General features: G+C 34.3%; 1 protein-coding gene across 1 annotated transcript; it reads left to right on the top strand.

Annotated features, from left to right (window-relative positions):
- The first annotated feature begins 14,054 nt into the window (after positions 1-14,054).
- On the top strand, positions 14,055-15,005 carry LOC134376475 (olfactory receptor 8K1-like). Its single transcript, XM_063095012.1, has one exon. It carries the CDS (start codon positions 14,055-14,057, stop codon positions 15,003-15,005), a length of 951 nt encoding a protein of 316 aa, XP_062951082.1.

Raw genomic sequence — 15,005 nt, 5'->3', positions numbered from 1 at the left:
GGCTAATAGCAAACTTCAGATTCTGGGTAAAATAGGGTAACACATGAGGCCCAGTAGAGAACAAATACTTAGTTCTCTTTCTGATATTCTTTTCTGCCAGCCTAGTAAACTAGGGACTGAAAGCTTTTTAAAGATAGCATCCTATCTTTAGTAATTTTGCAAAAGGTATTGAAGGTAGTAGATAAAATAGGTGATGAGAGGGAGTTAAGGGAGAACTGGAGTTCTCTTACCATGAATGTTGCTTTGTCCCCCATGGATTTGTCACTCCTCTTCCCCTGGGTGACAGAGCCACAAAGGATTACTCAAAGCCCACCTCTTCTGAGCAGTGAGAAGCCCCAAAGTGGTTAACTTCCCTGGAACCCTCAAGAGAGAGGCATCCCTTCCTTGGGAAATTAACCCTGAGTTGGGGTTCTCTTCCTGCATTAATTTTCCAGACCAGGAAGTTACAGGAAGAGAACATAGGTGGGGTTATAGTTTAACAATATAGGCTGGCAACTTTCAGTGAAACAAGTCAGATGACATTCTATTAAGGCAATTAAGTGGTCCACCAACAAAAGCTTGATCTTAGCAAACATTCCTTCTTACCACAGCAGTTTCCCAGTATCCTTGCATATCAATCAGTAACCTGTCTGTCTTTGAGCCAGCAGCCTTGCTGTGTTACAACTATTTATCTTACAACAGAGACTCGATAAACTGAGGAAAATTTCCTGCTTTTTGTAAGGTCAATATTTGAAACTGCAAAGCTTTGAAAAACCAGGCCCTGTGAAGTACATTTGCTTTGTAGTACACTCCACACATGAAGAATACCTTTATTTCTATAACACAACAAGTTGAGTTATAAACTTCGTCCCCTCACTCCTAGCTGACTGGTCAAGGAACAGAGTTTCCAGAGGAATAAGTGTTGAACTCAGAAAATAAGTAGATATCTAAAGAGGATAACTTCTCTAACTCTACTTTCTCTAAAAGAAAAGAAAGAAAAATGCACCGAAATAACAAAAGAAACAGATTAGGAATTCTAAATATGTTGTTCATATCAGATCATCCTTAAAATGATCAGAGGAGAATGTCGGTAATATGCAGGACGTTCCTTTCTAACAGTATGCTGGGCTGGAGCTCCAAAATGACTTTGTTACTCTAACTACATGCTGGATGAACAATAGATTTTAAAGTATTACAAAATTGAATGAAGAAAGAGGACACTCAAAACCAATAAAATAAATAGAACAAAGCAAGCACAAAGCTTTTTGAGCTGTAAAAGAAAGATGTGATTCTTAAGCTGTGGCAGTTAAACCAAAATCAGTATTGGAAAAGAGGACATATGTAACAGAGCTGAACCAGAGACTCCGGTATAAACACAGGTAGTACACCGGGAATTTAGCAGAAGCAAATTTATATATTCTCAAAAGGAGTTTATCTCCAATTAATTAAGTTGGTTACTAAAAAGTTCCTAGCATTCGCAGGATTCTGAGAAAAAATATAAAATGTAAAAATGTTGTCTGTGTAAAAATAGACACAAAAACCAGTCTTCAGCAGTCTGAAGAAAAAAGAAATCTAAATTTTGGTCAATAACAATTTCAAACATTTGAATCATCATATATGTTACAAAATAAACGTGAATAAACACAAAAACTAAAATTTAATGATTAAAAAGAAAGATAAGGAATAAAAACATTGTACTAATATTGAACAAAGAAAAATAGCATGTCTGTATTAATACCAGACAAAAATTTTATTGAAAATTTTAAAGATATAATTAAGATACAATTAAACTTTCAAATAATTAGTCAAATATTATGTCTAAATTTATATGCATCTGCATTAATTAATGGAATCTGTAACTCTTTTCTTCCCATCTCAGGGATGCCCCAAAATATTGACTGTACCAGATTTCCATGTAACTTTGCTATTGGTATTCTACCAGTGGGAGGATAATCAAGGGATTTTCTTCTAAAAACTGTTTGCTTTTTAAAAATAGTCTTGAAATTTACTAATTTATGTTTTCCATGTAGCTAGAGAAATGGAAATTGGTTTTTATAATCAATATACCTAGATAATTAACCAAGTGTTAAAACTAAAAAACCTACACCCAGAAAAATTGGCTAAGTAGATAGACGAAAAATGTGAAACACAGGAAAAGTTAGGAAAAAATATTGCCCCCTTGTAATTATTAACAAAAATTATTTTGAAAACAAAACCTATAAAAAAAGAAAGGGTAGAAAACTTGTAAAGGAGGGAACATAAATAATGAAACAAAACAAAATACTATGTTTCCATGGCCACCTGTGTGGATACTGTTAAATTCACAGACAAGGCAACCCACCGCAGATCACCTGGGAGTCTGTAAAGGTAGTGAGGGTCACAGCTGGGTCACCACGGAATCCTAAGGATATATTGTTAAAAACTTTGTGATGGTCTCAAGGTGAAGGTGTCAACTTGATTAGATTAAGGAATACCTGGAAATCTGGTAAACAATCTTTTCCGGTGTGTCTTTGAGGGTGTTTCCAAAAGAATAGCACATGGACCTGAGTAGACTAGGAGGGAAGGATCTCCCTTCCACATGGGTAGGCACCATCCAATCACTTGGGGACCTGGAAAGAATAAAAATGGAGAAAAAGGCAAATCTCTCTCTTTATCCTCTAGAACTGGGATACACTCTTTTCTTGTGTCCATGGACATCAGAACTCGACACTGTTCAGCTTTTGGGTTCCAGGACTTGCACCAGCAGCACCCCTGGCTCTCAGACCTTTGACCTTGGACTGACAATCATACCATCTGCTTCCGAATTTCTTAGGCTTCTGGACTTGGACTGAGCCATGCTATTGGCATCCAATTTGCAGACCACCTATCATGGGACTCCTCAGCCTTCACAATCACATGAACCAATTCCCCTAATAATTCCTTTGTCACATATTCATCTACATATTCAACTGGTACTGTCTCTTTGGAAAACCCTGAGTAATACGACCTGGAACTCTTTGCAGAGACATAGCAGCAGAAGTTGGATGACCCTATACCAGCATGCGTCCTCTGAATAAAAGATCAGGGTGGAACATTATTAATTCTAGATTTCACTGAATGTAAGAAATTCTTTGGGGGTGATACAGATCCGCAAGTACCTGCAAACTTTTGTGAGTTGAGCATTCTGAAAGGTATGGCATCTAACTTGTTTGTCATAATGGAAAAATTTCAGCAAATTTACCCGAGAGATAAAACTGTTGCACTCTCTCCTTGACTAAAAAATGGAATACTCCTTCTCAAGCAGTAGGAGCGATATGGTTGCAAGTAGCTCAAGACTGTTGGTTTGACAATCAAAGAGACACACAGTTTAATGTTGCTGATACAGGCCATGAGTTTGGGCACCATATGTAGCCTCACTTTGGGAGGAGACAGGAAAATATTCAAGTGGCAGTAACTGATCTACTAGTTTAGATACCAAATTATGAAGAAAAGACTCACGTCATTAAAAAGAAAAGTTAAACTAAGGAGAAAAACATTTTAAAGGGTGAGTGAAATTTTTAGGTAACTGTTAAAAATGCTATTAAAAAGAAGAAATTAAAGATTGCTACCAGAGATTTGTAACAACATTTTTGATACTTGGGAGTGAAAAATCAGTTCCACTTTTAGCCCTAACCAGTATTTGTTAAAATGCCCTGTCAAATTAACTCCATATACAGAGATTGACTAAAAGGCCAGGATATGCTTTATCATTCCTCAGGAGAATCCAAACTCTTACATAACGTTTTGTTGAAATGTTCTATGGGTTGTATAAAAATATTTTGAGATTAAAAACTGGTGCTATATTTAAAATGAAGCCCATTGGAAATAGGGCATTGCAAAAGGCTCATTGGTGAAGCTGGCAGGATATGGAGATTTGATGTTATAAGATAATAAGTTCATGCTTAAACTTCAAGTTGGGAACTGTATCCAGAAAACAATTGCCTGTGGTTGTGTTCCTATTACCTGAACGTACAATTGGGATTGTAATCTGGGTAGTCTGTCTCTACTATTCTGAAATGGAATGCTAAGCAAGGACACTCCTCACAAAATTTTAATTGGACGTGCAAAATGAGAGCCATTGAAATCATCATTCTATAGTAAATATTATGCCATATGTATTATTTTGAAAGTCTATAAGTAATCGATTCTTTGACTAAGTAATTGTTGGAAGAGAATTGCTGATCTCAGAATTGCTTATCTGAGCCTTCCCCAAATTACAGACACACAGAAACTATGAGAAAAATAACGCTGATATTATTTTAATCTGCTGAACTTTGGGGTAGTCTGTTATATAGAAATCTTAATGAGAACAATGTAAACTGATGAAAACAGATTGATTAATATGACTGTGTTAAAATGGATAACTACTGTTTATTAAAATGTAGCAATAAAAGATACAAACAGGGAAAATTTTAACACAAATAATAAAAACAACAAAGGACAGCATTCAGAATCTAAAAAGTAATTCTATTACCTGCCACAAGCAAAAGTAAACCCTTTCTGAAGAACTAATATAATTTATATCAAATTGTAGCTGGTGTGTTTCATAGATATGTCCAGAACATAATAATAAATAAACAGGTGTGTGAAAAAACAGGATATGGATTAAAAATCAAAAGATTAAAACAATAGTAACGGTGAACAGAAATCATGTTGTAAAATCATTATATATTGACAAAATGCATGAGTCTCTTCAACAAATAATGCTAAACCTCGACATTCAAAACTGCATATAATAGTGCACCATATCTGAACTGTTCAATAGAGTAGCCAATAACACCATGTGAATATTTAAATAGAAATTGAAATTAATTATAATTAAATAAAATTAAATTTAAGTTATTTGGACTAGTCCAATACAAGGACTCAGTAGGCATAAGTGACTACAGACTACTGTCTTGAGCAACACATATTATAGCACGTTTCCATCAGTGTAGAAAGTTATATTAATTAGAGCTCTCTTCTAACCCTCTGCCTCATTAATTTAGAGCACCAATTAAATAACATTTTGTCAAGAAATATTGTAGACAGTTTTCATTCCAAGCTTAATTTTTAAAATGAGGTTTCCGTGTGGAATTCAGAAATTTCACTATATACTAATTCAGGGGATGCCAATCTCCTGGAAATTTTAAAAGATTTTGTAAACAAAATTGAATAATAGAATGTGGAGTTGCATTAAATAGCTTCTAATATTCTTAACATTAAAATAATTCTTACAGATTTAAAATTTAATTTTCTAACAGATCTAAATATGAGGAAATTCAAATAAAAGGGATGACTACTTTAGCAAAATAAACTAAATTTACAAAAGGGAAATATTTTAAAATGTTAGCTTTACAAACCTCATGCCCTTTTCCATGGTTTCTTACCCTTTACTCAAAAACAATTGTTAATAATTACATATTATGCAATGTTAATAAACATTTTCATAGTGGGTGGCTATAGATAACTCCAGGTAAAATAAGTGAAGCTAAATGTTAACTTATTGGTGCACAAGAAACATAAGAAGCAAACACATAAACAAGGTTAACATATTTACATTTTTTTCTATAAGAGGATAATTTTGGATAGAAAAGACAGCATATATATATATGTACACACATATATACATGGATACTTCAAAATGTCCATAGAAATATTTGTTTTATCTTTTAACTCTATTTTTCTATGAACTTTTGAATTACCATCTTAAATACAAATATATTTTACATAATCTAATGAATGCTATCACAGTTTAAACATTGTAGAGTAACAAATAAACCTAAGGAAGCACTCTGTTTATTAAGGAATTTTGCATTTTCTCATGACTCATTTATGTCCTTAAAATGTATAATTAGCTAAAATTTTATAGGGAGTTGAAAAAACATCAAACAAAAAATGGAGAAGCTTTGAATTCAATAAAATATAATAGAAAATATAATTGAAATTAATTGGCTCAGTAGAAGGATAAACTACCTGATCCATAAATGGTTAGATGTCACTAGGCTAGTTACAAACTATTTCTACACGCAGATGTGAAAGATAAGGAACCTTGTAAATGTTATCGTTACAGGCTTCTTTCTAAGTAACACACACACACACACACACACACACACACACACACACACACACACACACACACACACACACACACACACACACACAGAGAGAGCACATAAGTAAATTTCTACTGATTGGGTTGCACATTTTCATTTTCAGTTTAACATGTGGAAGTAATTTGGAGAAATCTTATTTGAAATCTGGTTTAGATTTAATGTTTACATTTATCGAAATGATATTTATCGTGCCGAACCTGTGGCTCACTCGGGTGAGTGAGGTGCTGGGAGCGCAGCGTCGCTGGGAGTGCCGAGGCCACGGGTTCGAATCCTATATAGGGATGGCCAGTGCGCTCACTGCCTGAGCGCGGTACGGGTGATACCAAGCCAAGGGTTCCGATCCCCTTACCAGTCACACAAACACACACACAAAAAATGATATTTACCAATGGATGATATACTTAAAGGATAAAGGGAACATCAAAAATGATCAAACATTCATTTTGAGAAATATTGTCAAATTAATACACCCTCCAAAACACTTACATCAGAATATCTAAAAATTTTTCTAAAAATAAGAAATATGCTCCAATTTAATATTTAAAATCATGGACATAAAACAGATAATAACCATGGGGATAAATGAGAACAAAGCTAAAAATTAGATGGGTAAGAGGAAACTGCTGGTATGCATTCCTGAAGCCTGCTGGTAATCTCTGCCACTGGAACTGTGGATTTTAATAACTGTGTTGCTAAAAACTGGAGAATTGGAGATCGAAAGCATAACATATGTTTTCAGACATTTGATTATTAGTGGCCCAAGGAAATCATGTCTGAGAAAAGGGATGTATCTACTGGTCCGGGGCACAAGGAGCATACAATTGTGTTGGAAAGAAGACACAAAATCAGAATCTGCCAGGGCTGAGGTGCCTGGAATACACAGAGCTGAGAACTTTAGTGGAGAGACCTGGACAGCGAATGTGATTATGAAATCAGCACAGAGCCTCCTTGAGACTTTTATGATCCTTACACTGTACATATTAAAAGTGAGATTCCTTAAGGCCAGACCAAGAACAACTGCCAGGAAAAGAAAAAGAAAAAAAAAAGAAAAAAAAAGAATTGTGTGAGGAAAAGTACCAGTTCACCCAAGGTTGAGGTATCTTCAAGATCCAGCAAATTCCAATAAGGACACTCATTGAATACTAAGGGCATTCAATGGCGACGGCAGAAAACAGAACAAATTACCTCAGAGGAAAAAAATCACTAAATCCCGCTCTTATGGAACTCAACATTAAACCTCAAAAGGATTAAGGCATGCCCACCATCCTGATTTGATCATCATATATACTGTACACAAATACTGACAGTCAACTCTATACCCCACAGACATATAATCAATTATCTTTCAATTTAAAAAGTTCAAAAAGAAAGGATTAAGGTGATTTGCAAGTAAATAAACTTCCTACCAAAAAAAATTCAACACTGTTTATAGAAGGAGAAAAAATTTCTGAGTCTCAAAAGCAAAATGTTCACGGTGTCCAGCATTCAAAGAAGTGTTTATTTGTAGGTTGAGGAAGCAGGAATATGCTACCTATAACCATAAGCAAAATCAAGTAGTTGTGCATCAGATATAACACAGATTATGGAATTAGTAGACAGTTACAAAACAGTTATAAATATTTGAAAAGACTTAAAGGTAACCATGAATATTAAAAAGAGAAATTTTAAAAAAGAGAGAGAAATAGTTTGTGTCGCTAGGGCTGATTGTAATATTGGAAGTAAACATGACATTTTTCTTTTCCTAAAAACAGATCTTAAAGTGCAGAAAGAAAAAATAATGACAAGTTTTGTGTCACAGGATAGTAGAAACCATCCATGCTTAAGTAAAAGAAAAAAAAAAGAATGAAAAATTTATCAATTTGAAAGACCTATGAAAAATACAAGACATACAAAATAAATAAATAAAACAGGCAAAACATAAAACAAATAAAAATGAACACAGACTTTGGATAAAAATAATGCAAGCCAGAAGAAAATGGAGAAATGCAATTAAACTCTAAAAAATTACCAAACCGTATTTCCATATCAAGCATACACATAATTTAAAACTAAAGAAAGATATGATTTATTGATCTGTTTCTGATAACAACCAACTAAACTTTAAGACAAACCACCCCACAGTTAACAACTAATATCTAAGGGAAATAAATAAATAAATAAAGTTCTTGAGGGAGACCAAATCAGGCATATTCTGTAAGGTATTTGACACTGAAGACATGGGTGATTTCCCCATTTTTACAACTTCCATTTTCAGGAAACACTGCAGTCTAGATCATCAAATAGAAATCTCATATAAAATCCACAGTCTTTCTGACCCAAAGAAAGAAAGCAGAGTTTTTGACAACCACAGCTCCTGGAAAATGGGGCTGCATGCCAGAAAGGATACAGTCAGGGGAAGGGAAATCCACATTCTGTGAACAAACTTTATCCAATTCAGTGATGCCAAACCGTGCAACACATGTGAGGTAGATTTCAGTATCTCCAAAATGGCTAAATTAATGAACTGATACCTTTAATACTACCTACAAGGCAAGTTTTCAGGCTGCATCAAATACGTTAATTCTGTGCTTAAATAAAATTTTTAAAAGAGCAAAAAACAAACAAACAAACAAAAACACTATTACAGAAATACAGCAAAATTCAGACATCTGCACAGCATAACCCACAGTTTCCAGGATAGAATCCTTAATTCATTAATACACAAATAAAAAAACAAATTAGAGCAGGGTTAGGAGTGGGAACTGGAGATTGTTTTTAGTTCTCCTTTTTCTGTCTTATGGGCATTCTGTGTACCTAGACCTTGGGGCACGGCTTCATTAGCTTTCTGACTTCTCCCACACATCCCATCACCTGCATCACAGTTACTTTCTTTATGTGGAACTCATGGTGTTAGAGAGTTTCTCTCACACCTAGTGATAAAACAGCCCTGCTTTGTATCACTGCAGGATCTTGGGTTAAACTGTAGTAAATATAAACATAAATTTAAAAAATAAAGTTTCTAGACAAAAATCTCATGAAACTGGTTCTATGTAGAATATGCATAAAAATTTAAAAATTAATAAAAAGTAAAACAATCTAATTAAAAATGAGCAAAATTTAGAAACTTTGCTTAAGAAAATGTGTGAATGACCAACAAATACATGGAAATGTTTCCATTATAATTAGCCATCAAGCAAATAAATGTTACAATCAAAAAGATATCATTTGATAACAATTTAAATTTCTAAATTATTTTTTTTTTAATTTTCATCAAAGATTGACATGTAGGTGGAGAGAATGGTACCCACATTCACAGCTGGTGGTAAAGTGCTCTAAGTTTGAAAATTTGGCATTTTCTTCTAAAGTTAAATAAAATATGCTCTATGATCCAGTAATTCTATTTCTAAATCTACAACCAAGAGAAGTGAATGCATATGTCCACAGATATACTTGTTTATACTAGACTTTTCATAATAATTCAAAACTCAAATATCCATAGGTAAGACAAGGGTTGAAGAACTGTGGTGTACTCATGCTATGGAATATCAAGCAGCAAACTGACTTCAAGCAAAGTAAATAGAAAGGAAATTATACCAAAGCATATCAATCAAATTTCGGAAAACTGATGATAAAGAAAAATCCTTAAAAACAGCCAGAGATATAAGATACATTATAAATAGATAAAGAAATAACTCACTACTGATAACAAGTTAAAAGACATTGTTTTATGTCAACCTGTAACTATATATCCAACAAAAATATCCTTGGTCAATAGATGTTTTATCAAATATTGCATAATGTTTTTCTAGGAATTCATTCTTTCATTTACTCATGAATTATGTGGGGGGGGTTATATATTTAACATTTGCACAATATCATATAAATGAGAGGCTGACAAAAACGTGTTTGTGATTTTCAGTGTTTAGTCATATTGCATAATTTATTTATTCAGTTAAACTGAGGTATGAAATATTTTGTACTTTTCCTAATGGAGCATTCTAAAAGTAACGGAAATCCAAGGCCCTCTCCCTTAGGTAATTATGTGCAATTTGTTTATCCTTGAATCATCTTAAAACTTTAACACAATGAGTCTCAAGGGGATAGAAAATACATAAATACATTCTGTATCTTGTGAAAATTAAAACAGTTAGAAACCAAAGTACATCTCCATTAAGGTAAGTAGAAACATTGGTCTTTAAAATTTTCTTTTTATAATATTTTTCTTTTTGGGGGGGGGCTTAAAATTATATTTTTAATAAGTGTTTATTTGAGGTAGAAATGACATTTTAGGGAATGCCCTCGCCACAGATTGGGGGAGGCATTGTCAGGGGTCAGGTTTCAGAGGACTAGTTTCATTATACCTTTATGGATTTACAGGGAAGAAGAGCATGTCTTATTAATTATCCTCTTAATTTAAGGCATGAAAATACAGGCCCTGCCAAAGGAATCTAAGGGAGAGGGAGAGATATTTTTAAAGGACTTTAAAGCCTAAACTTTTCAAGCCATTTGGGTCCTGATATCTACTTGGGTGTAAATGGTATAGCTTTATGCAATTTTTTTTTTCTTAAACCAGCTCGATTGCAGCAGAGAGCACAGAAGATTTAAATAGAAGATCTCTTCCTGCATGGCATAGGACATACTCTTGTGATTTTCCCCAGAAGTTTTGAGAAAAAAATTAACCTGCCTTTCTCAGTCAATTGGTTATTTAATTTGAGCTCAGGAATTTCCAAGTTAAGAGTAAATGTATGTGCTGGTCACTTTTTTATTTGAGAGAAATTAAAATCTTCTTATATAGTTTTACATCAAAGGAGTGTTGGGTTTTTTTAATTGGTTATGAATATTCATGGAGTAAAAAGCTGACTGTCACCGCTTGTGCCAAGATATGATGGCCATATCAATATTGACAGCATGACCATTATCACAAATTGCAATTATACCCTGTGTCTCCCACCTAATTAATCCCCAACCTTCCTCCCCCTCCCCCTTTCCCCACCTCACTTTGTATGTATCTTTAGGTTTGCTCTGCAAGTCCAGCGCACCACTGCACTCCCATGTTCATTGCAGCTCTGTTTACAATAGCCAAGATATAAAATCAACCTAAAGGTGTGTTTATTTTAAGCCTCATCCTTAAAACCTAGAAATTTGAAAAATATTAGAAAATACCAGATGAAGTTATTAAAATTAAACTCAGAAGATGTTCGTTGACCTATATAAGCAATCAAAAATAAACAAGACTTTGATTTTTCTAAATGTTCAAGGCTGTAATTTTAATTAATTAATTTATTTTTCTTTTTTATTTATTTACTTTTGATTGTACATTATGTTTTAATTTATTTTTCGTTGTACATATTTGTACAGTATAGCATGTTGTTCAAATCATTCACACATTGTACAGTGATTCATTCATGGTAGATAGCTTATTCATCACCTAAACATTTATCTATTCTTTGCTGTGTTTATGGTCAAGATCCTCTGTTTTAGCTATTTGGAAATATACAATGCAATACTATTACCTCCCATTTGTCTAGAACACAAGACCTTATTCTTTCTATTTACCTGTAACATTGTGCAGTTAATCCACCTCTACCCTTTCCCCTCTACACTCTTTTCCTCTCTGCCTCTGGTAAACTGTACTCTACTCCTTACATCTATGAGAATATTCTTTTTTTTTCAATTTTGGATTCCAAATATGAATGAGATCATGTGTAATTTGTCTTTCTGTGCCTGGCTTTACTTCACATGATGGCCACCAGTTCCTTCCACGTTACTGCAAATGACAGGATTTTTTTTTTTTTAATAGCTGGCTAGGATAGTATTCCATTGTGTATATATACCACACATAATTTTTTTTATTAAAATATAATTGGCTATTCATATTTGTGGGGTATAGAGTTGAATATCAATACCTGTGTACAATATATGATGTTCAAATCAGGATAATTAGTGTATTTATCATTACAAAAATTAATCATTCTTTGTGTCTATTAACCATTTTCTCACGAAACCCCCACATTTCCCCCTTTCCTAACTCCAGTAACCACAGTTCTCTTATATCCTTTTGAAATTTCAACATAATATTGTGATCATTGTATCTTTCTTTCTTTCTGCTTTACTTATTTGTCTATTTTTTACTCCCATGAAGACATGCAGTAATCTCTCTCTCTGTGCCTGGCTTATTTCACTTAACGTAATTTTATCCAAGCTCTTTCATGTTGCTGTGAATAGCAGAATTTTCTTCTTCTTTATGGCTGAGAAGTACTCCACTGTGCATATATACCACATTTTCCTTACCCAGTCATCCGTCGATGGACATTTATGGTGGTTCCAACTCTTGGCTATTGTAAATAGAGCTGTGATAAATATGGGAGTGCAGGTATCCCTTCGACATGATGATTTTCCTTCATTTGGGTATATATCCAGCAGTAGGATTGCTAGACCAGATAGCAGTTGCATTTGTGGTTGCTTGAGGAACCTCCATATTATTTTTCATGATCTACATTCCCACCAACAGTGTAGGAGAATTCCCCTGTCTCTGCATCCTTGCCTCCATTTGTTATTCTCTGTCTTTTTGATAATAGCCAGTCTTACTGGGGTGCGATATCTCAATGTATATACCACATTTTTTAAAAAATCCATGTATTCATTGATGGACATTTAGGTTGATTCCGTCTCCTGGCTATTGTGTATATGCTGCAATGAACATGGGAGTGCAGGTGTCTCTTCAATACATTGATTTCATTTGGCCTTGTGCATGTCTTCTTTTAAGAAATCTCAGTTTTCTGTCACCAGTAGGATTAATGTGCAGGAAAGACTTGTTATAGATTCCCCATGTTTTCCATTATTTATACACCTTACTTTTCAAATTATTGATTCAATCATCTACTTTAACAAGGATTATTGTCTATCATTATTTACCTGTTGTCCCTTCTGCCCCATTGTTCATTTTTTATCTAATCAGGGTGCCTTTAATGCAGAAGTGTGTTTATGACAACATATTCTGAAGGCAGGATGACCTTATTTGAACTTATTTTTTATTTCAGGGTCCAAATAAAGTCATCCTTCACCACTTATAATTTGAGTGACCTTTGTAAAGTTATTCAACCCTCTGTGCTTCAGTTTTGTTTCCTATATGAAGATGTAATTACAACCTACTTCCTAGAGCTATTGTGTAGATCATGAGTTAATATATGTAAAGTGCTTAGAAAATATCCAGACACACAACGAGTTTCCTCTAGTTCTTGATCATCAGCTTTCTTTCTTCTGGGCCTCTTTTCATGTTTCTCCATTAAGTTTTCATAAGTAATCAGAATGGCCAGGTCCTTTTCGTGCAGAAATGGGATATATGATTGGAAGATCTTTAGAAGCTTTGATTCAATAGGCAAAAAGAACAGATGTGGCAAATGCAGACTAGGATATTATTAACAAAATTCTAAAATAAGCATACCATTAGAGTTTGCATTGGGTAAACACATTAAACTTATCGTGAGATTTATTTAAACATACACATATTTGATAGTCAGAGTTGTTATAATCCCTGCCTGATTAAATATTCCACCAAGAGTAAGGAGATCTTTTTGTCTTGCTTCTTTATGTACATGTGATGATTGGTTATATGGATGGTTTATGGTTTCGGTGTAGATGTTTGTTTTACAAATTACTTGTTGGTTGTAAAAAGCTGAAATAAAAGAAATAGCTCTTTTGACATATTTGAAATAATGTTGGGTCAAAATAAGTAAGTCATAGTAGCTACATCAAAACAATCATTTCAGAGTATCTTGCCTCTTTTACAGCACACGTTATCAAAATTTCAATGAGTGTAAGAATAGCTATGTGTGCATTTGGCCTAATGGGAGGAGTCTCTGTTTACAAATGGAAACAAAGAAAATGTCTCTATATCTCATACACCATGAAATCTTAGAAGACAGCATTTTAAATATAATAATATTGATTTTATAACTTACACAGGTCACCAGGAAGAACCATATGGAGAACTGCAATCACACTGCAATGACCGAGGTGACTGAATTTATTCTCATGGGGATCACTGATAACCCTAGGCTGCAGGCACCCCTCCTTGGAATCGTCCTCGTCATATACTTGGTCACAGTGATGGGCAATCTGGGCATGATTATCGTGACCCATTTGGACTCCAAGCTACACACCCCCATGTACTTTTTCCTTAGACATTTGTCGATTACTGATCTTGGCTACTCCACTGTCATTGGTCCCAAAATGATGGTTAACTTTGTAGTGCACAAAAGCACCATTTCCTACAATTGGTGTGCCACCCAGCTAACATTCTTTGAGATTTTTATCATCACTGAACTTTTTATTCTATCAGCAATGGCCTATGACCGCTATGTAGCCATATGCAAACCTCTTCTCTATGTGGTCCTCATGGCAGAGAAAGTACGTTGGGGGCTGGTACTTACTCCCTATCTCTACAGCACATTTGTGTCTCTATTTCTCACAATTAAGTTATTTAAATTGTCTTTCTATGGCTCTAACGTAATCGATTATTTTTATTGTGACTGTGTCCTTCTGATGTCTATGCTCTGTTCTGACACTCATGAATTAGAGTTGATCATTTTGATCTTCTCGGGCTGTAATTTGCTGTCTTCTCTCTTGATTGTTCTTGTATCCTACATGTTTATTCTTGTGACCATTCTCAGGATGAGCTCAACCGAGGGGCGGTACAAAGCCTTCTCCACCTGTAGCTCCCATCTGACAGTGGTGGTTGTGTTCTATGGGACCTTATTATTTATTTACCTGCAACCTAAATCCAGCCATATTTTTGGTATTGATAAAATGGCCTCTGTGTTTTACACCCTGGTGATCCCTATGCTGAATCCATTGATCTACAGCCTAAGGAACAAAGAAGTAAAAGATGCACTAAAGAGAATGTTACCTAATTATTTCAGAATTCTCAATTAA

The sequence above is a fragment of the Cynocephalus volans genome, chromosome 4, assembly GCF_027409185.1.
Source record: "Cynocephalus volans isolate mCynVol1 chromosome 4, mCynVol1.pri, whole genome shotgun sequence".
Classification (NCBI taxonomy): Eukaryota; Metazoa; Chordata; class Mammalia; order Dermoptera; family Cynocephalidae; genus Cynocephalus; species Cynocephalus volans.
This window is presented reverse-complemented; position numbering and strand designations above follow the sequence as displayed.